The 24,147-nt window shown below is 38.1% G+C and overlaps 1 protein-coding gene across 2 annotated transcripts in view; it reads right to left on the minus strand.

Moving 5' to 3' along the window:
• The window catches only part of Mdr49 (Multi drug resistance 49), a 72,578-nt gene that overhangs the window by 27,170 nt on the left and 21,261 nt on the right, over positions 1-24,147 (minus strand). For both annotated transcript variants that reach the window (XM_067774970.1, XM_067774969.1), the window contains exons 2-3: positions 16,365-16,510; positions 16,263-16,305 (exon numbers count right to left, since the gene is read on the minus strand). In XM_067774970.1, coding sequence (XP_067631071.1) covers positions 16,263-16,305; positions 16,365-16,477 — 156 coding nt within the window. In that variant the 5' untranslated portion in view covers positions 16,478-16,510. The remainder of the gene's footprint in view (positions 1-16,262; positions 16,306-16,364; positions 16,511-24,147) is intronic.

Below are 24,147 nucleotides of genomic sequence, written 5' to 3' on the forward strand. Positions count from 1 at the left end.
TTGAGCCATGTCCGTCCGTCAGTCCGTCTGTCCGTTAACACGATAACTTGAGTAAATATTGAGATATCTTCACCAAATTTGGTACAGGAGTTTATCTGGACCCGGAATAGATTTGTATTGAAAACGAGCGAAATCGATGATAACCACGCCCACTTTTTATATATATAACATTTTGGAAAACACAAAAAACCTGATTATTTAGTAAATAATACACCTAAAATGTTGAAATTTGACGTGTGGACTGATATTGGGACTCTTGATAAAAATTTGAAAAAAAAAATTTAAAATGGGCGTGCCACCGCCCCAATTTTCTATAAAAATGGACGAGATCGGTTAAAGCCCACGCCCACTTTTATATAAAAGATTTTTTAAAAGGTCGTAGACGAGAATAATAAGCTATATCTTAGCGAAAAGGGCTTTGTATTAATATAATTTTACTTTCTAAATAGACGTATAACATTAAATTGGAAAACACAAAAATTTTTGAAAATGGATGTGGCACCGCCCCTTTTATGACTAAGCAATTTTCTATGACATTTTTTTTAAACGGGCGGTGTCACGTGTTATGTAGAAAAATAAATTATCTGAAATCTAATGTACAATTGAAGCTCACGCTGAGTATATAATGTTCGGTTACACCCGAACTTAGACCAGTGATGATAATCATGGTACATTTGTACTTTTTTTGGTACATTTCGCTTCCCGAAAGTACGTTGGTACTACATTGACATATTTGGTACATTTTTGTAAAATATAGCACTACACTTCAAGACATTTGCAAAGCAGATCTGAATGTACAAAAAAATTTTAAATTTTTCGAAGAAAATATATAGTTAAGTTGTTTTGTTGCCGAGCACAATTTGACATTTGCAATTATGGATCATTTAGATATGCTTATGAAAAATAGCATACCAGATTCTAAAATTGTAAACAAATCTTGCATCAATAGAATTGAAGCACAGAAAAAAAAAACAAATAAACAAATAATAATTGCATTTGTCAGAAGAATTATTACCCTCTAATTATAGATGAAACGACTGATATATGTATATCAAAAAATTTGGTAGTTTCGATTCGAATTTTTGATAAAAAGTTCATTGATAGATTTTTAGATTTGATACATTTGACCGATAGTAGCACGGAGGGCATTTTAAATGCCATTATTAAATATTTGAAAGACCATTCAGTACCACTTGAAAATATGATTGGTTTCACTGCTGACAATTGCTCGGTTATGATGGGAGCAAAAAGCGGAGTGCAAGCAAGGCTGAAGCAAGTTGTTCGAAATTTTCATGTTAATGGATGTGTTTGTCACATTTTAAATTTAGCTTCAATGGCCGTTTGTGATGTATTTCCCAATAAAATTGATACATTTTTAAAAGACGTAAACTATCATTTTTGTAACAGCTCCCTTAGGAGGGCAGATTCTCAGAGTTTTCAAGAACATTTCGGTACAGAAATGCATGTTATACTAAAGTGCGCTCCCACAAGGTAGCTTTCGAGACAAGCAGTCATAGATAGAATTCTTGAGCAATGGGATGCCCTCAAGTATTATTTTAATCTTTACGTATTTGAAAATAAAAGCAGTAATCAAAATATTAATCTTATTTCTGAAAATTTTCAAAGTCCTAATTATAAAGTATATCTTACATTACTTTCTTATATTTTAAATGAAATAAATAGTGTGAATATAGAAAATTTATAAAAAAATGTTATTTAGCCTCCAGTCCTATTTGGATGTTAAATATTGATTCAGACGAAAATCACTTAATCCCAGATGAAGTTTACTGAGGTGTTAATGTGGATATTATCCCCATATTTATAGAATATTACTAGCAGACCCGGCAGACGTTGCTCTGCCCTAAATTTGGTCTATCTGCATACATTTTAATAAGCTTTTTCCGTCTAACTCTGCCCTACCCCTCCACACTTTTTTCTAATCTCTTTATTCACTCCTCCCTCCGTCTTTTTCGCTTCATCTCCATCTCCATCTTCGTCTCATTCTATCTCTTTTTCAGTATCCTTCTCTCTTTGCTCTTCTCTCAAGTTTTTCTCTTTCTTCTTCATCTTTTATTGCAAGTACCAGAGGGTGGTATGTATTTTGTCCCAGTCCCACTCCGAGTCTCAGTCTCAGTCCCAGTCCTAGTCCTAATCCTAGTCCCAGTCCATCTCTATTATACTTCCCGGAAAAAAGCATCATAAATACTAATATAGGCAAATTTATATACGAAATTTCAGGCAAATCGAATTGGACGTATGCAAATAAGTATGTGGGTATTATTAATTCATGTCTTTATTTCGGCTTCGCAAGCATATTTATCAGTTTTGCCAGGTTGATGCGACTAAATCGAATATCACAATGAACTTCAGAGCTCTCACCAACAGCTTTCATTTGATATCCATAATACACACACATTCTAGCGGTATCCGGGTCCATGTTTTGGCCTATATTTCGAGACCCTAGTCACTCAGCGGTGTAAAATTTACTCTGTATTATAGCACACATCAACAGCTTCCATTTGATACCCATAATGTAAAAACATATTCTAGGTGTATCCGGGTCCGCGTTTGGGCTATATCTCGAGACCCTATCCTCCCAGTTGTATGAAAATTATCCTGTACTATAGCACTCATCAAAAGCTTTCATTTGATATTCATATTGTATAAACACATTCTAGGGGTACCCAGGTCCACGTTTTGGGCTATATCTCGAGACCCTAGCCTCCCAGTTGTATGAAAATTATCCTGTACTATAGCACTCGTCAACAGCTCTCATTTGATATCCATATTGTATAAACACATTCTAGGGGTACCCGGGTTCACGTTTTGGGCTATATCTCGAGACCCTATCCTCCCAGTTGTATGAAAATTATCCTGTACTATAGCGCTCATCAACAGCTTTCATTTGATATCCATATTGTATAAACACATTCTAGGGGTACCCGGGTCCACATTTTGGGCTATATCTCGAGACCCTAGCCTCCCAGTTGTATGAAAATTATCCTGTAATATAGCACTCATCAACAGCTTTCATTTGATATCCATATTGTATAAACACATTCTAGGGGTACCCGGGTCCACATTTTGGGCTATATCTCGAGACCCTAGCCTCCCAGTTGTATGAAAATTATCCTGTACTATAGCACTCGTCAACAGCTTTCATTTGATATCCATATTGTATAAACACATTCTAGGGGTACCCGGGTCCACATTTTGGGCTATATCTCGATACCCTATCCTCCCAGTTGCATGAAAATTATCCTGTACTATAGCACTCGTCAACAGCTTTCATTTGATATCCATATTGTATAAACACATTCTAGGGGTACCCGGGTTCACGTTTTGGGCTATATCTCGATGCCCTAGCCTCCCAGTTGTATGAAAATTATCCTGTAATATAGCACTCATCAACAGCTTTCATTTGATATCCATATTGTATAAACACATTCTAGGGGTACCCGGGTCCACATTTTGGGCTATATCTCGAGACCCTAGCCTCCCAGTTGTATGAAAATTATCCTGTAATATAGCACTCATCAACAGCTTTCATTTGATATCCATATTGTATAAACACATTCTAGGGGTACCCGGGTCCACATTTTGGGCTATATCTCGAGACCCTAGCCTCCCAGTTGTATGAAAATTATCCTGTAATATAGCACTCATCAACAGCTTTCATTTGATATCCATATTGTATAAACACATTCTAGGGGTACCCGGGTCCACATTTTGGGCTATATCTCGAGACCCTAGCCTCCCAGTTGTATGAAAATTATCCTGTACTATAGCACTCGTCAACAGCTTTCATTTGATATCCATATTGTATAAACACATTCTAGGGGTACCCGGGTCCACATTTTGGGCTATATCTCGATACCCTATCCTCCCAGTTGCATGAAAATTATCCTGTACTATAGCACTCGTCAACAGCTTTCATTTGATATCCATATTGTATAAACACATTCTAGGGGTACCCGGGTTCACGTTTTGGGCTATATCTCGATACCCTATCCTCCCAGTTGCATGAAAATTATCCTGTACTATAGCACTCGTCAACAGCTTTCATTTGATATCCATATTGTATAAACACATTCTAGGGGTACCCGGGTTCACGTTTTGGGCTATATCTCGATGCCCTAGCCTCCCAGTTGTATGAAAATTATCCTGTAATATAGCACTCATCAACAGCTTTCATTTGATATCCATATTGTATAAACACATTCTAGGGGTACCCGGGTCCACATTTTGGGCTATATCTCGAGACCCTAGCCTCCCAGTTGTATGAAAATTATCCTGTAATATAGCACTCATCAACAGCTTTCATTTGATATCCATATTGTATAAACACATTCTAGGGGTACCCGGGTCCACATTTTGGGCTATATCTCGAGACCCAGCCTCCCAGTTGTATGAAAATTATCCTGTAATATAGCACTCATCAACAGCTTTCATTTGATATCCATATTGTATAAACACATTCTAGGGGTACCCGGGTCCACATTTTGGGCTATATCTCGAGACTCTAGCCTCCCAGTTGTATGAAAATTATCCTGTACTATAGCACTCGTCAACAGCTTTCATTTGATATCCATATTGTATAAACACATTCTAGGGGTACCCGGGTCCACATTTTGGGCTATATCTCGAGACCCTATCCTCCCAGTTGTATGAAAATTATCCTGTACTATAGCACTCGTCAACAGCTTTCATTTAATATCCATATTGTATAAACACATTCTAGGGGTACCCGGGTCCACATTTTGGGCTATATCTCGAGACCCTAGCCTCCCAGTTTTATGAAAATTATCCTGAATTATAGCACTCATCAACAGCTTTCATTTGATATCCATATTGTACAAGAATGTTTTCCAGTATTTATAGAATGGTTCAAGGCATATTGTCGATTCCACATTCATCCACAAACGTAGAAAGGATATTTTCTATACAAAATTTAATTAAAACCACGTATGGAAATAGAGTTCAAACAAACACAGTTTTGAATTTACTAAAAACTAAAGACCTGATGAAATCAACTAACAATAGTTGTCATAATATAGATACGAAAAAACGCTTTTTGTCAACTGAGGTATTTAAAGAACTCAAAGAAGAAGAACTGCTAATGTAGTGGTTGAAAAATGAGTTATTAATATAGATGTAGGCGACAATTTGTCAACTTTTATATCAGAATCTAAATATTTTGTACCTAAAATGTTTTTATGAAATGTTTTTGCATTGAATGCAGCTGTTATTTTTTATACTCAGTTGAGCAGAGCTCGCAGAGTATATTAACTTTGATTGGATAACGGTTGGTTGTACAGGTGTAAAGGAATCGAGATAGATATAGACTTCCATATAGCAAAATCATCAGTATCGAAAAAAAATTTTATTGAGCCATGTCCGTCCGTCCGTCTGTCCGTTAACACGATAACTTGAGTAAATTTTGAGGTATCTTGATGAAATTTGGTATGTAGGTTCCTGGGCACTCATCTGAGATAGTTATTTAAAATGAACGATATCGGACAATAACCACGCCCACTTTTTCGATATCGAAAATTTCGAAAAATCGAAAAAGTGCGATAATTCATTACCAAATACGCATTAAGCGATGAAACTTGGTAGGTGAGTTGGGCTTATGACGCAGAATAGAAAACTAGTAAAATTTTGGACAATGGGCGTGGCACCGCCCACTTTTACAAGAAGGTAATTTAAAAGTTTTGCAAGCTGTAATTTGGCAGTCGTTGAAGATATCATGATGAAATTTGGCAGGAACGTTACTCTTATTACTTTATGTCTGCTTGATAAAAATTAGCAAAATCGGAGAACGACCACGACCACTTTTAAAAAAAAAAATTTTTTTAATTCAAATTTTAAAAGAAAAGTTAATATGCCAACATTCAACTCCAGTAATGATATGGTGCACCAAAATACAAAAATAAAAGAAAATTTCAAAATGGGCGTGGCCCCGCCCTTTTTCATTTAATTTGTCTAGGATGCTTTTAATGCCATAAGTCGAACAAAAATTAACCAATCCTTGTGAAATTTGGTAGAGGCTTAGCTCCTAGGACGATAACTGTTTTCTGTGAAAAAGGACGAAATTGGTTGAAGCCACGCCCAGTTTTTATACACAGTCGACCGTCTGTCCTTCCGCTCGGCCTTTAACACGATAACTTGAGAAAAAATCGATATATCTTTACTAAACTCAGTTCACGTACTTATCTGAACTCACTTTGTATTGGTGGAAAAAATGGCCGAAATCCGACTATGACCACGCCCACTTTTTCGATATCGAAAATTACGAAAAATGAAAAAAATGCCATAATTCTATACCAAATACGAAAAAAGGAATGAAACATGGTAATTGCATTGGTCTATTGACGCAAAATATAACTTTAAAAAAAACTTGGTAAAATGGGTGTGACACCTACCATATTAAGTAGAAGAAAATGAAAAAGTTTTGCAGGGCGAAATCAAAAGCCCTTGGAATCTTGGAAGGAATACTGTACGTGGTATTACATATATAAATAAATTAGCGGTACCCGACAGATGATGTTCTGGATCACCCTGGTCCACATTTTGGTAGATATCTCGAAAACGCCTTCACATATACAACTAAGGGCCACTCCCTTTTAAAACCCTCATTAATACCTTTAATTTGATACCCATATCGTACAAACACATTCTAGAGTCACCCCTGTCCACGTTTATTGCGATATCTCGAAAAGGCGTCAACATATAGAACTAAGGCCCACTCCTTTTTAAAATACTCATTAACACCTTTCGTTTGACACCCATATCGTACAAACAAATTCTAGACTCACCCCTGGTCCACCTTCATGACGATATCTCGAAAAGGCGTCCACCTATAGAACTAAGGCCCACGCCTTTTTAAAATACTCATTAACACCTTTCAATTGATACCCATATCATACAAAAAAATTCTAGAGTCACCCCTGGTCCACCTTTATGGCGATATCTCGAAAAGGCATCCACCTATAGAACTAAGGCCCACTCCCTTTTAAAATACTCATTAACACCTTTCATTTGATACCCATATCATATAAACAAATTCTAGAGTCACCCCTGGCCCACCTTTATGGCGATATCTCGAAAGGGCATCCACCTATAGAACTAAGGCCCACTCCCTTTTAAAATACTCATTAACACCTTTCATTTGATACCCATATCGTACAAACAAATTCTAGAGTCACCCCTGGTCTACTTTTATGGAGATATCTCGAAAAGGCGTCCACCTATAGAACTAAGGCCCACGCCCTTTTAAAATAGTCATTAGCAACTTTCATTTGATACCCATATAGTACAAACAAATTCTAGAGTCACCCCTGGTACACATTTATGGCGATATCTCGAAAAGACGTCCACCTATAGAACTTAGGCCCACTCCCTTTTAAAATTATCATTAACACATTTCATTTGATACCCATATCGTACAAACAAATTCTCGAGTCAGGACTGGTCCACCTTTATGGCGATATCCCTAAATGGCGTCCATCTATAGATCTATGGCCCACTTCCTCTTAAAATACTCTTTAATGCCTTTCATTTGATACGCATGTCATACAAACACATTCCAGGGTTTCCCTCGGTTCATTTTCCTACATAGTTATTTTCCCTTATGTTGTCACCATAGCTCTCAACTGAGTATGTAATGTTCGGTTACACCCGAACTTAACCTTCCTTACTTATTTTTATACTCAGTTGAGCAGAGCTCACAGAGTATATTAACTTTGATTGGATAACGGTTGGTTGTACAGGTATAAAGGAATCGAGATAGATATAGATTTCCATATAGCAAAATCATCAGTATCGAAAAAAAATTTGATTGAGCCATGTCCGTCCGTCCGTCCGTCTGTCCGTTAACACGATAACTTGAGTAAATTTTGAGGTATCTTGATGAAACTTGGAACTTAGATTCCTGGGCACTCATCTCAGATCGCTATTTAAAATGAACGATATCGGACTATAACCACGCCCACTTTTTCGATATCGAAAATTTCTAAAAACCGAAAAAATGCGATAATTCATTGCCAAAGGCGGTTAAAGCGATGAAACTTGGTAGATGGGTTGACGTTATGACGCAGAATAGAAAATTAGTAAGATTTTGGACAATGGTTGTGGCACCGCCCACTTTTACAAGAAGGTAATTTAAAAGTTTTGCAAGCTGTAATTTGGCAGCCGTTGAAGATATCATGATGAAATTTGGCAGGATCGTTACCACTATTGCTATATATGTGCTAAATAAAAATTAGCAAAATTGGTTGAAGAAAACGCCCACTTTTTAAAAAAATTTTTTTTTAATTCAAATTTTAACAAAAAATTTAATATCTTTACTGTATAAAAGTAAATTAAGTCAAAATGCAACTTCAGTAATGACATGATGCAACAAAATACAAAAATAAAAGAAAATTTCAAAATGGGCGTGGCTCCGCCCATTTTCGTTTAGTTTGTCTAGAATACCTTTAATGCCATAAGTCGAAAACAAATTTACCAATCCTTCTCAAATTTGGTAGGGGCATAGATTCTGTGACGGTAACTGTTCTCTGTGAAAATGGGCGAAATCGGTGGAAACCACGCCCAGTTTTTATACACAGTCCGCCGTCTTTCCTTCCGCTCGGCCGTTAACACAGTAACTTCAGCAAAAACCGATATATCTTTACTAAACTTAGCCCACGTACTTATCTGAACTCACTTTATCTTGGTATAAAAAATGGCCGAAATCCGACCATAACCACGCCCACTTTATCGATATCGAAAATTTCGAAAAATGAAAAAAATGCCATAATTCTATACCAAATACGAAAAAAGGGATGAACCATTGTAACTGGATTAATTTATTGACGCAAAATATAACTTTGGAAAAAATTTGTAAAATAGGTGTGACACCTACCATATTAAGTAGAAGAAAATGAAAAAGTTCTACAAGGCGAAATCAACAGCCCTTGGAATCTTGGCAGGAATACTGTTAGTGGTATTGCATATATAAATAAATTAGCAGTACCCGACAGATGATTTTCTGGATCACCTGGTCCACATTTTGGTCGATATCGCGAGAACGCCTTCACATATATATCTAAGGGCCACTCGCTTTTAAAACCCCCATTACCACCTTTCATTTGATACCCATATCGTACAAACACATTCTAGAGTCACCCTGGCCCACCCTAATGGCGATATCTCGAAAAGGCGTCCACCTATAGACCTAATGCCCACTCCCTCTTAAAATGCTCAGTAACACCTTTCGTTTGATACCCATATCGTACAAACATTCTAGAGTCACCCTTGGTCAACCTTTATGGCGATATCTCGAAAAGGCGTCCACCTATAGAACTAAGGATTACTCCCTTTTAAAATACTCATTACCACCTTTCATTTGATACCCATATCGTACAAACACATTCTAGAGCCACCCCTGGCCCACCCTAATGGCGATATCTCGAAAAGGCGTCCACTTATATACCTAATGCCCACTCCCTCTTAAAATGCTCAGTAACACCTTTCGTTTGATACCCATATCGTACAAATATTCTAGAGTCACCCCTGGCCCACCCTAATGGCGATATCTCCACCTATAGACCTAATGCCCACTCCCTCTTAAAATGCTCAGTAACACCTTTCGTTTGATACCCATATCGTACAAACACATTCTAGAGCCACTTATATACCTAATGCCCACTCCCTCTTAAAATGCTCAGTAACACCTTTCGTTTGATACCCATATCGTACAAATATTCTAGAGTCACCCCTGGCCCACCCTAATGGCGATATCTCCACCTATAGACCTAATGCCCACTCCCTCTTAAAATGCTCAGTAACACCTTTCGTTTGATACCCATATCGTACAAACACATTCTAGAGTCACCCCTGGCCCACCCTAATGACGATATCTCGAAAAGGCGTCCACCTATAGGCCTCATGCCCACACCGTCTTAAAATGCTCAGTAGCACCTTTCGTTTGATACCCATATCGTACAAACATTCTAGAGTCACCCTTGGTCCACCTTTATGGCGATATCTCGAAAAGGCGACCACCTATAGAACTAAGGATTACTCCCTTTTAAAATACTCATTACCATCTTTCATTTGATACCCATATCATACAAACACATTCTAGAGTCACCCCTGGCCCACCCTAATGGCGACATTTCGAAAAGGCGTCCACATATAGACCTAATGCCCACTCCCTCTTAAAATGCTCAGTAACACTTTTCGTTTGATACCCATGTCGTACAAACATTCTAGAGTCACCCCTGGCCCACCCTAATGACGATATCTCGAAAAGGCGTCCACCTATAGGCCTCATGCCCACACCGTCTTAAAATGCTCAGTAGCACCTTTCGTTTGATACCCATATCGTACAAACATTCTAGAGTCACCCTTGGTCCACCTTTATGGCGATATCTCGAAAAGGCGACCACCTATAGAACTAAGGATTACTCCCTTTTAAAATACTCATTACCATCTTTCATTTGATACCCATATCATACAAACACATTCTAGAGTCACCCCTGGCCCACCCTAATGGCGACATTTCGAAAAGGCGTCCACATATAGACCTAATGCCCACTCCCTCTTAAAATGCTCAGTAACACCTTTCATTTGATTCCCATATCGTACAAACACATTCTAGAGACACCCCTGGTCCACCTTTATGGCGATATCTCGAAACGGCGTCCACCTATGGAACTAAGGATCACTCATTTTCAAAATACTCATTAACAGCTTTCATTTGATACCCATATCGTACAAACATATTCTAGAGTCACCCCTGGTCCACCTTTATGGCGATTTCTCGAAAAGGCGTTCACCTATAGAACTAAAGCCCATTCGCTTTTAAAATATTCTTTACCACCTTTCATTTGATACCCATATCGTACAAACACATTCTAGAGTCACCCCTGGTCCACCTTAATGGCGATATCTCGAAAAGGCGTGTGGAACTAAGCATCACTCCCTTTTAAAATACTCATTAACACCTTTCTTTTGATACCCATATTGTACAAACAAATTTTAGGGTCACCCCTGGTCCACCTTTGTGGCGATATCTCGAAACGGCGTCCACCTATGGAACTAAGGATTACTCCCTTTTAAAATACTCATTAACACCTTTCTTTTGATACCCATATTTTACAAACAAATTCTAGGGTCACCCCTGGTCCACCTTTATGGCGATATCTCGAAACGGCGACCACCTATACAACTACCACCACTCCCTTTTAAAATCCTCCTTAATACCTTTAATTTGATACCCATATCGTACAAACAAGTTCTAGGGTCACACCTGGTCCACCTTTATGGCGATATCTCGAAACGGCGTCCTCCTGTGGAACTAAGCATCTCTCCCTTTTAAAATACTCATTAACACCTTTCTTTTGATACCCATATTGTACAAATAAATTCTAGGGTCCCCCTGGTCCACCTTTATGGCGATATCTCGAAACGGCGTCCACCTGTGGAGCTAAGCATCACTCCCTTTTAAAATACTCATTAACACCTTTCTTTTGATACCCATATTGTATAAACAAATTCTAGGGTCACCCCTGGTCCACCTTTATGGCGATATCTCGAAACGGCGTCCACCTATGGAACTAAGGATTACTCCCTTTTAAAATACTCATTAACACCTTTCTTTTGATACCCATCTTGTAGAAACAAATTCTAGGGTCACCCCTGGTCCACCTTTATGGCGATATCTCGAAACGGCGTCCACCTATGGAACTAAGGATTACTCCCTTTTAAAATACTCATTAACACCTTTCATTTGATACCATATCGTACAAACGCATTCTAGAGTCAACCCTGATCCACCTTTATGGCTATATCCCTAAATGGCGTCCACCTATAGAACTATGGCCCACTCCCTCATAAAATACTATTTAACACCTTTCATTTGATACACATGTCATACAAACACATTCCAGGGTTTCCCTCGGTTCATTTTCCTACATGCTTATTTTCCCTAGCTCTCAACTGAGTATGTAATGTTCGGTTACACCCGAACTTAACCTTCCTTACTTGTTTAAATATTAATTTTATGTTCCTTACTGGTACTCAATAAAGAAATGTTTTTATATATGTACATAATTGTACGCTTCAATCGATAAACTTCTTTTATTATTTTTACTGGAAAAGTATTTCTTCATAAATCATATTTCCCTGTTATACTACCTTAAATTTTGTCTTAAAAAGTTTCCTGACTAAAAACAGTTTTTGGACAAAGAAGCAGAATATAGCTCTAGTTTGGTTCAAATTCACATCCGAAGACTTTTGGTACATTTTTGAATGATTTGGTACATTTTTTTCCTCGTTTGGTACAAAATGAAAAAATCCATTTATCATCCATGACTTAGACAAAAAACGCGAGTACTCCTTAAATAATGTAAGGAATACTCCTTTGGGAGTATAGGAGTATTCCAAAACTAATCTGTATTCATACAAAAAATGTGCTCAAATTAACATTGCGATGTCCTAGGAGAGGAGTAGGTGATCCCACTCTCGCTTTGTTTGTGAGTATTCCATAGAGTACATACATGAGAGTACTTTCCAAAGTACTTTCACTGTAGTACTCCATGGAGTACCCACAGAGCATCATATGCCAAAGTACTAAAGAGGAATTGTGTCGGAAAGAATTATCGGAGTGAATTTAATAGTAAGGAAGGCTAAGTTCGGGTGTAACCGAACATTACATACTCAGTTGAGAGCTATGGAGACAAAATAAGGAAAATCACCATGTAGGAAAATGAACCTAGGGTAACCCTGGAATGTGGTTGTATGACATGTGTATCAAATGGAAGGTATTAAAGAGTATTTTAAGAGAGAGTAGGCCATAGCTCTATGGATGGACGCCATTTAGGGATATCGCCATAAAGGTGGACCAGGCTGACTCTAGAATTTGTTTGTACGATATGGGTATCAAATGAAAGGTGTTACTGAGCATTTTAAGAGGGAGTGGGCCTTAGGTCTATAGGTGGACGCCTTTTCGAGATATCGCCATTAGGGTGGGCCAGGGTGACTCTAGAATGTGTTTGTACGATATGGGTATCAAATGAAAGGTGGTAATGAGTATTTTAAAAGGGAGTAATCCTTAGTTCTATAGGTGGACGCCTTTTCGAGATATCGCCATAAAGGTGGACCAAGGGTGACTCTAGAATGTTTGTACGATATGGGTATCAAACGAAAGGTGTTACTGAGCATTTTAAGAGGGAGTGGGCATTAGGTCTATAGGTGGACGCCTTTTCGAGATATCGCCATTAGGGTGGGCCAGGGGTGACTCTAGAATGTTTGTACGATATGGGTATCAAACGAAAGGTGTTACTGAGCATTTTAAGAGGGAGTGGGCATTAGGTCTATAGGTGGACGCCTTTTCGAGTTATCGCCATTAGGGTGGGCCAGGGGTGACCCTAGAATGTGTTTGTACGATATGGGTATCAAATGAAAGGTGGTAATGAGTATTTTAAAAGGGAGTAATCCTTAGTTCTATAGGTGGACGCCTTTTCGAGATATCGCCATAAAGGTGGACCAAGGGTGACTCTAGAATGTTTGTTCGATATGGGTATCAAACGAAAGGTGTTACTGAGCATTTTAAGAGGGAGTGGGCATTAGGTCTATAGGTGGACGCCTTTTCGAGATATCGCCATTAGGGTGGGCCAGGGTGACTCTAGAATGTGTTTGTACGATATGGGTATCAAATGAAAGGTGGTAATGAGTATTTTAAAAGGGAGTAATCCTTAGTTCTATAGGTGGACGCCTTTTCGAGATATCGCCATAAAGGTGCACCAAGGGTGACTCTAGAATGTTTGTACGATATGGGTATCAAACGAAAGGTGTTACTGAGCATTTTAAGAGGGAGTGGGCATTAGGTCTATAGGTGGACGCCTTTTCGAGATATCGCCATTAGGGTGGGCCAGGGTGACTCTAGAATGTGTTTGTACGATATGGGTATCAAATGAAAGGTGGTAATGGGGGTTTTAAAAGCGAGTGGCCCTTAGATATATATGTGAGGGCGTTCTCGCGATATCGACCAAAATGTGGACCAGGTGATCCAGAAAATCATCTGTCGGGTACTGCTAATTTATTTATATATGCAATACCACTAACAGTATTCCTGCCAAGATTCCAAGGGCTGTTGATTTCGCCTTGTAGAACTTTTTCATTTTCTTCTACTTAATATGGTAGGTGTCACACCCATTTTACAAAGTTTTTTCCAAAGTTATATTTTGCGTCAGAAAATCAATCCAGTTACAATGGTTCATCCCTTTTTTCGTATTTGGTATAGAATTATGGCATTTTTTTCATTTTTCGTAATATTCGATATCGATAAAGTGGGCGTGGTTATGGTCGGATTTCGGCCATTTTTTATGCCAAGATAAAGTGAGTTCAGATAAGTACGTGGGCTAAGTTTAGTAAAGATATATCGGTTTTTGCTGAAGTTACTGTGTTAACGGCCGAGCGGAAGGACAGACGGTGGACTGTGTATAAAAACTGGGCGTCGCTTCCACCGATTTCGCCCATTTTCACAGAGAACAGTTACCGTCATAGAGTCTATGCCCCTACCAAATTTGAGAAGGATTGGTAAATTTTTGTTCGACTTATGGCATTAAAAGTATTCTAGACAAACTAAATGAAAATGGGCGGAGCCACTCCCATTTTGAAATTTTCTTTTATTTTTGTATTTTGTTGCATCATATAATTACTGGAGTTGAATTTTGACTTAATTTACTTATATACAGTAAAGATATTGAATTTTTTGTTAAAATTTGAATTAAAAAAATTTTTTTTTTAAAAAGTGGGCGTGTTCTTCATCCAATTTTGCTAATTTTTATTTAGCACATATATAGTAATAGTAGTAACGTTCCTGCCAAATTTCATCATGATATCTTCAACGACTGTCAAATTACTGCTTGCAAAACTTTTAAATTACATTCTTGTAAAAGTGGGCGGTGCCACGCCAATTGTCCAAAATCTTACTAATTTTCTATTCTGCGTCATAACGTCAACCCATCTACCAAGTTTCATCGCTTTAATCGCTTTTGGCAATGAATTATCGCATTTTTTCAGTTTTTCGAAATTTTCGATATCGAAAAAGTGGGCGTTCTTATAGTCCGATATCGTTCATTTTAAATAGCGATCTGAGATGAGTGCCCAGGAATCTACGTACCAAATTTCACCAAGATACCTCAAAATTTACTCAAGTTATCGTGTTAACGGACAGACGGACGGACGGACATGGCTCAATCAAATTTTTTTTCGATACTGATGATTTTGATATATGGAAGTCTATATCTATCTCGATTCTTTTATACCTGTACAACCAACCGTTATCCAATCAAAGTTAATATACTCTGTGAGCTCTGCTCAACTGAGTATAATGAAAGTAAATGAAGAGGGGCAATATAACTTTTATATTTTTTACTACGAATATTCTTATGTTATTTAGCTTTTGCGTGAATAAACTAATATTTCTCTGTACTATGTATACATAAAACCAGTGCGCGGTTGCATTTTATCAGAGTTGCCATAGTTTTTGCCACAGTTTTTTTTTTATTATCAGTTATTTGTATGCAATATTTTACTTTTGGCAACTCTGTTCGATCGTCATCGTGTCGTGATCACGGTCGTTAAAAAACGAGCAATGATCGGCTGATGGTGGTCCGCAAACGCATTGCAAAGGGGTATTGTTAGAGTACTCCAACATGAAGAAAATGGAACACGTAATCCAACAATTTTTGCAGGGTTTATTTATTTTTTTTTTGTAGATGTATTAAGGCGGAATGTGCGGCCGCCGTGGTGTGGTGGTAGCGTGCTCCGCCTACCACACCGAAGATCCTGCGTTCACGCCCGGGCAAAGCAACATCAAAATTTTAGAAACAAGTTTTTTCAATTAGAAAAAAAATTTTCCAGGCGTGGTCGCCCCTCGGCATTGTTTGGCAAGCACTCCGAGCGTATTTCTGCCATGAAAAGCTTCTCAGTGAAAACTCATCTGCCTTGCAGATGCCGTTCGGAGTCGGTTTAAAACATGTAGGTTCTATCCCGCCAATTTGTAGGGAAAATTAAAGGCTCACGACGCAAATTAGAAGACAAGTTTGGCTTAAAATCACTTCGGAGGCTATCGCGCCTTACATTTTTATAAAGACGGATTCCCTTTTATAAAGAGTTGGACCCTAAGTTTTAATTTAATTGAATTCCAGTTTAATATATTCAAAACAAAATTTTATTTTTTCATAGCTTCCCTCGAAACTTCAACTTACCAAGGCAGAGTAGGGATATTTTGCTTCTGTAACAGCTTTCTCTCTGTAACAAGAAACAACATACTTAAATAAATAAATTTTAAAAGATTGCATGCAACTTACTGCTGATTTGTTTCTTGGAAATCTGCTGGTCCAGGTAACGAATTCGACTTCTTGAATTTGTCATTTGATTCCATTGTACTTTGGATAGACACATTGTAGCCACTGTTTACCATTTTTAAACGAATTGCCTACAGTCACGTATGAAGCTATATGAAAGGATAACAAATAGGAGGTAAAACTAATTTATATTACTGCTAGAAACAATAATTGGTGATGAAAAAAAGATCTAATTTTTGATTTCTTATCCTAGTTCATAGTTAAAAGGCCAGATACTGATTACTAATAATTAAAATAATTAATTTTCGAAGAGTGCATTCATAAATTTTCTCACACACACCCTATTTTCAGAGTAAAACATAACGGTTGTCTTTTTAAGCTTGGTATTCAAGACATCATATACAAATATAGAATATTCAATGCTTAACCCAGAAAACCTTAATACCAAATCGAAAAAATGCATATTCACCGGCGGCAACATATTTTAATAAATAAAACCACCGGCGGCAACATATTTTAATAATAATTGAGGGCTAATTTAAAAAGGTTTTTATTAGTTTCAGAAGTCTACCACACTTTATTGACAAGAGGTTCTAGTTCAAGCCATTTAAAGTAGGTTTAATTTTTTTACAGTGACTGAAAGGACTTGTAAGTTGGAGGAACCGCTTTGTAGAAATCGTCATTACTAACTGAAACAATCACAGCACCAGCGTCTTGTTCGAAATCACAATAACCAATAATAGCAATAACGGGAACAAGTACCTTTTACAATGCGAAGCAATGATCCTCATAAAATATAGTCTACAAATTTTCTGTTTTCGAATTCGAAAAATTATCTGGTTTAATTTGAAACGTGGCTATATAACATGGAAAAAACAGTATGATACAAAAACAAATAGCCAAGTTATTTGAATTATATTAAAAAATTTCAATAGAAAAATTTATTATACCTTTTCAAGAAGTATTTCAGAAAGCCTAGATGCGTGTATTTCGGCAAAACCTACAAGAAATTCAGACATATCCAAGTGTATTTCGACCATGATGAAAATAAACAAGTAAGGAAGGTTAAGTTCGGGTGTAACCGAACATTACATACTCAGTTTGGAGCTATGGTGACAAGATAAGGGAAAATAACCATGTAGGAAAATGAACCGAGGGTAACCCTGGAATGTGTTTGTATGACATGTGTATCAAAGGGAAGGTATTAAAGAGTATTTTAAGAGGATATCGTACAAACAAATTTTAGAGTCAGGCCTGGTCCACCTTTATGGCGATATCCCTAAATGGCGTCCATCTATAGAACTGTGGGCCATTTAGGGATATCGCCATAAAGGTGGACCAGGCCTGACTCTAGAATTTGTTTGTACGATATGGGTATCAAACGAAAGGTGTTAATGAGTATTTTAAAAGGGCGTGGGGCTTAGTTCTATAGGTGGACGCCTTTTCGAGATATCGCCATAAAGGTGGACCAGGGGTGACTCTAGAATGCGTTTGTACGATATGGGTATCAAATTTAATGTATTAATGAGGGTTTTAAAAGGGAGTGGTGGTAGTTGTATAGGTGGTCGCCTTTTCGAGATATCGCCATAAAGGTGGACCAGGGGTGACTATAGAATTGGTTTGTACGATATGGGTATCAAATGAAAGGTTTTAATGAGTATTTTAAAAGGGAGTGTCCCTTAGTTCCATAGGTGGACGCCGTTTCGAGATATCGCCATAAAGGTGGACCAGGGGTGACTCTAGAATGTGTTTGTACGATATGGGTACCAAATTAAATGTATTAATGAGGGTTTTAAAAGGGAGTGGTGTTAGTTGTATATGTGTAGGCGTTTTCCAGATATCGACCAAAATGTGGACCAGGGTGACCCAGAACATCATCTGTTGGATACCGCTAATTTATTTATATATGTAATATCACGGACAGTATTCCTGCCAAGATTTCAAGGGTTTTTTATTTCGCCTTTTCGAAATATCGCCATAAAGGTGGACCAGGGGTGACTCTAGAATGCGTTTGTACAATATGGGTATCAAACGAAAGGTGTTAATGAGTATTTTAAAAGGCCGTGGGGCTCAGTTCTATAGGTGGACGCCTTTTCGAGATATTGCCATAAAGGTGGACCAGGGGTGACTCTAGAATGTGTTTGTACGATATGGGTATCAAATTTAATGTATTAATGAGGGTTTTAAAAGGGAGTGGTGGTAGTTGTATAGGTGGTCGCCTTTTCGAGATATCGCCATAAAGGTGGACCAGGGGTGACTATAGAATTGGTTTGTACGATATGGGTATCAAATGAAAGGTTTTAATGAGTATTTTAAAAGGGAGTGTCCCTTAGTTCCATAGGTGGACGCCGTTTCGAGATATCGCCATAAAGGTGGACCAGGGGTGACTCTAGAATGTGTTTGTACGATATGGGTACCAAATTAAATGTATTAATGAGGGTTTTAAAAGGGAGTGGTGTTAGTTGTATATGTGTAGGCGTTTTCCAGATATCGACCAAAATGTGGACCAGGGTGACCCAGAACATCATCTGTTGGATACCGCTAATTTATTTATATATGTAATATCACGGACAGTATTCCTGCCAAGATTTCAAGGGTTTTTTATTTCGCCTTTTCGAAATATCGCCATAAAGGTGGACCAGGGGTGACTCTAGAATGCGTTTGTACAATATGGGTATCAAACGAAAGGTGTTAATGAGTATTTTAAAAGGCCGTGGGGCTCTGTTCTATAGGTGTACGCCTTTTCGAGATATTGCCATAAAGGTGGACCAGGGGTGACTCTAGAATGTGTTTGTACGATATGGGTATCAAATTTAATGTATTAATGAGGGTTTTAAAAGGGAGTGGTGGTAGTTGTATAGGTGGTCGCCTTTTCGAGATATCGCCATAAAGGTGGACCAGGGGTGACTATAGAATTGGTTTGTACGATATGGGTATCAAATGAAAGGTTTTAATGAGTATTTTAAAAGGGAGTGTCCCTTAGTTCCATAGGTGGACGCCGTTTCGATATATCGCCATAAAGGTGGACCAGGGGTGACTCTAGAATATGTTTGTACGATATGGGTATCAAATTAAATGTATTAATGAGGGTTTTAAAAGGGAGTGGTGTTAGTTGTATATGTGTAGGCGTTTTCCAGATATCGACCAAAATGTGGACCAGGGTGACCCAGAACATCATCTGTTGGATACCGCTAATTTATTTATATATGTAATATCACGAACAGTATTCCTGCCAAGATTTCAAGGGTTTTTTATTTCGTCCTGCAGATCTTTTTCATTTTCTTCTACTTAATATGGTAGGTGTCACACCCATTTTACAAAGTTTTTTTCTAAAGTTATATTTTGCGTCAATAAACCAATCCAATTACCATGTTTCATACCTTTTTTCGTATTTGGTATAGAATTATGGCATTTTTTTCATTTTTCGTAATTTTCGATATCGAAAAAGTGGGCGTGGTCATAGTCGGATTTCGTTCATTTTTTATACCAAGATAAAGTGGGTTCAAGTAAGCACGTGAACTAAGTTCATTAAAGATATGTCAATTTTTGCTCAAGTTATCGTGCTAACGGCCGAGCGGAAGGACAGACGGTCGACTGTGTATAAAAACTGGGCGTGACTTCAACCGATTTCGCCCTTTTTCACAGAAATAAGTTTTTGTCCTAGAATCTAAGCTCCTACCAAATATCACAGGGATTGATAAATTTTTGTTCGAATTATGGCATTAAAATTATCCTAGACAAATTAAATGAACAAGGGCCACGCCCATTTTGAAATTTTCTTTTATTTTTGTATTTTGTCATACATATAGTAATAGGAGTAACGTTCCTGCCAAATTTCATCATGATATCTTCAACGACTGCCAAATTACAGCTTGCAAAATTAATAAATTACCCTCTTTTAAAAGTGGGCGGTGCCACGCCCATTGTCCACAATTTTAATAATTTTCTATTCCGCATCATAAGTTCAACTCACCTACCAAGTTTCATCGCTTTGTCCGTCTTTGGTAATGAATTGTCGCACTTTTTCAATTTTTTGAAATTTTCGATATCGAAAAAGTGGGCGTGGTTATAGTCCGATATCGTTCAATTTAAAAAGCGATCTGAGATGAGAGCTCAGGAACCTTCATACCAAATTTCATCAAGATACCCCAAATTTACTCAAGTTATCGTGTTGACGGACGGACAGACGGTCATGGCTCAATAAAATTTTTTTTCGATCCTGATGATTTTGATATATGGAAATCTATATCTATCTCGATTCCTTTATACCTGTACAACCAACCGTTATCCAATCAAAGTTAATATACTCTGTGAGCTCTGCTCAACTGAGTATAAAAAATAAGAGCGGAATTGGTCCCAGCATTGAGTGTTTATATATTTAACAGGGCAAGCAGATTATGTATATATGTATGTACATGACATGCTGCCTCCATCAAGGAGATCGATAGGGAACTTCAGGATGGATAGAAAGGCATCGGAATTAGACTGCCCGATTTGGTATTGGCTCATGACAATGCACTAGTCATACCTGGGCTGTTGGTTGGTAGTCCGTACCAAATTTCACAAGGATTGATAGATTTTTCTTCGCCTTATGGCATTAGAAGTATTCTAGACAAATTAAATGAAAAAGGGCGGAGCCACGACCACTTTGAATTTTTTTTTATTTTTGTATTTTGTTGCACCTTATCATTACTGGAGTTGAATGTTGACATATTTTACTTATCTTAATATATAAAAAACACGTGTCAAAGGTTTGAGGCCAATGGACTCCTAAACTACTGACCCGATTTTGAATTTGTTTTGCACCCCGTGTGTAATTTGATCTAACTTGAAATATAGGATAGGTTATATCTCAGTTTATAATCGCAATATTATTTCTGAGGGGCCCGCGATTTAGAGGTACTATGACATTTTTTTTAATACAGGAAAGTCTTTAGTTATTCCATGTGCAATTTTTAAGCCGAATTTCAAAAGCAACGAAAATCTGCATTTCGGTTTAATATTATAGTGAAGTGTGAAAAATAAAAATCTATATATATAAAAAGAAAGGCTAAAATGTGCGTTAGTTGGTCGCCGGTGTTTGAAGAGATGCTTCGGTCGATTTTGTTCAAACTTTAGTTGCGTAAACCTCACACAAGTTGCGTAAACCTCACGTGGTGGTTACTACAGGTACAGGGTCTCGAGATATAGGCCAAAACGTGGGCCAGTGAATGCCTAGACAGTGTTTATACAATATGGATATCAAATGAAAGCTGTTGATGAGTGCTTTGGTATAGAGTAATATATTATCCAAAGACGGACTGGGAATGGGATTAGGACAAGGACTGGGACTGAGACTCGGAGTAGAACGGGGACTGGGACTGGAATAAAATACATACCACCCTCTGGGACAGGCAATAAGGGATGCAGAAGAATGAGAAGGAATTGAGAGAAGAGAAAAGAGAGAATAAGATTGAGAAAGAGATAGAATGAGACGAAGATGGAGATAGATGAAGCGAAACAGACGGAGGGAGGTGTGAATAAAAGGATTAGGAAAAAGTGAATAGGGGGGGAGGGCAGAGTCAGACGGAAAAAGCTTATTAAAATGTATACAGATATGCCAAATTTAGGGCAGGACAACGTCTGCCGGGTCTTCTAGTCTAACATATAAAATTCTTCTGTCACGGTGTTAGAGGCTTAACTTCTCCGAAACGGCTTAACCGATTCTCATGAAATTTTGTGAGCATATTGGGTAGGTCTGAGAATCGGCCAACGTCTACCTTTTTTTCGCTACGTGCCTAGGGTCTTGAGATCAAAACGTGGACCCCGGTACCCCTAGAATGTGTTTTTACAATATGGATTTCAAATGGAAGCTGTATGAGTGCTATAGTACAGGATAATTTTCATACAACTAGGAGGCTAGATTGTCGAGATATAGCCCAAAACGTGGACCCGGGTACCCCTAGAACGTGTTTATACAATATGGATATCAAATGATAACTGTTGATGAGTGCTATAGTACAGGATTCTTTCCATACAACTGGGAGGCTAGGGTCTCGAGATATAGCCCAAAACGTGGACCCGGGTACCCCTAGAATGTGTTTATACAATATGGATATCAAATGAAATCTGTTGATGAGTGCTACAGTACAGGATAATTTTCATACAAATGGGAGGCTAGGGTCTTGAGATATAGCCCAAAACGTGGACCCGGGTACCCCCAGAATGCGTTTATACAATATGGATATCAAATGAAAGCTGTTGATGAGTGCTATAGTACAGGATAATTTTCGTACAACTGGGATGCTAGGGTCTCGAGATATAGCCCAAAACGTGGACCCGGATACCCCTAGAATTTGTTTTTACATTATGGGTATCAAATTGATGCTGTTGATGTATGCTTTAGTACAGAGTAAGTTTTACACCGCTGGGTGACTACGGTCTCGAGATATAGGCCAAAACATGAACCCGGATACACCTAGAATGTGTTTTTATATTATGGGTATCAAATTGAAGCTGTTGATGTGTGCTATATACAGAGTAAGTTTTACACCGCTGAGTAACTAGGGTCTCGAGATATAGGCCAAAACATGGACCCGGATACCCCTAGAATGTGTGTATTATGGATATCAAATGAAAGCTGTTGCTGAGAGCTCTAAAGTTCATTGTGATATTCGATTTAGTCGCATCAACCTGGCAAAACTGATAAATAAGCATGCGAAGCCGAAATAAAGACAAGAATTAATAATACCCACATACCTATTTACATACGTCCTATTCGATTTGCCTGAAATTTCGTATATAAATTTGCCTATATTATTATTTACGATGCTTTTTTCCGGGAAGTATACCAGAGACGGACTGGGACTGGGATTAGGACTAGGACTGGGACTGAGACTGAGAGTCGGAGTGGGACTGGGACTGAGACTCGGAATGGGACTGGAACAAATTACATACCACCCTCTGGGACTGGCAATAAGAGATGAAGAAGAAGGAGAAAAACTTGAGAGAAGAGAAAGGAGAGAAGGAGACTGAGAAAGAGATAGAATGAGATGAAGATGGAGATGAAGCGAAAAAGACGGAGGGAGGAGTGAATAAAAAGATTAGGAAAAAGTGTAGAGGGGTAGTTAGACGGAAAAAGCTTATTAAAATGTATGCAGATAGGCCAAATTTAGGGCAGAACAACGTCTGCCGGGTCTGCTAGTATACTGTAAAGATATTAAATCTTTTGTTAAAAATTGACTTTAAAAAAATTTTTTTTTAAAGTGGGTCTGTTCGTCATCCGATTTTGCAAATCTTTATTTAGAACACATGTAGTAATAGGAGTAACGTTCCTGCCAAATTTCATTATGATATCTGTACCGACTGCAAAATTACAGCTTGCAAACCTTTTAAATGACCTTCTTTTAAAAGTGGGCGGTGCTACGCCCATTGTCCAAAATTTTACCAATTTTCTATTCTGCGTCATAAGGTCAACTCACCTACCAAGTTATATCGCTTTATCCGTCTTTGGTAATGAATTATCGCACTTTTTCGGTTTTTCGAAATTTTCGATATCGAAAAAGTGGGCGTGGTTATAGTCCGATATCGTTCATTTTAAATAGCGATCTGAGATGAGTGCCCTAGGACGTCCCGTAGTCTGATCCCGGCATCGACCGCAGGGACAGTGTCTTAGAACGTCAAGGGTTATCTGTCCGGTCAGGCGATGCAAACCTAGAAATCATCAACATCTACATCCCTCCTGCCACCTGTTGCCCCAGTGGATACCGCCCTAATATCAGCGCCTTACTCACTGGCAATAATCGCA

This window comes from Eurosta solidaginis, chromosome 3 (assembly GCF_040869045.1).
Source record: "Eurosta solidaginis isolate ZX-2024a chromosome 3, ASM4086904v1, whole genome shotgun sequence".
Lineage (NCBI taxonomy): Eukaryota > Metazoa > Arthropoda > Insecta > Diptera > Tephritidae > Eurosta > Eurosta solidaginis.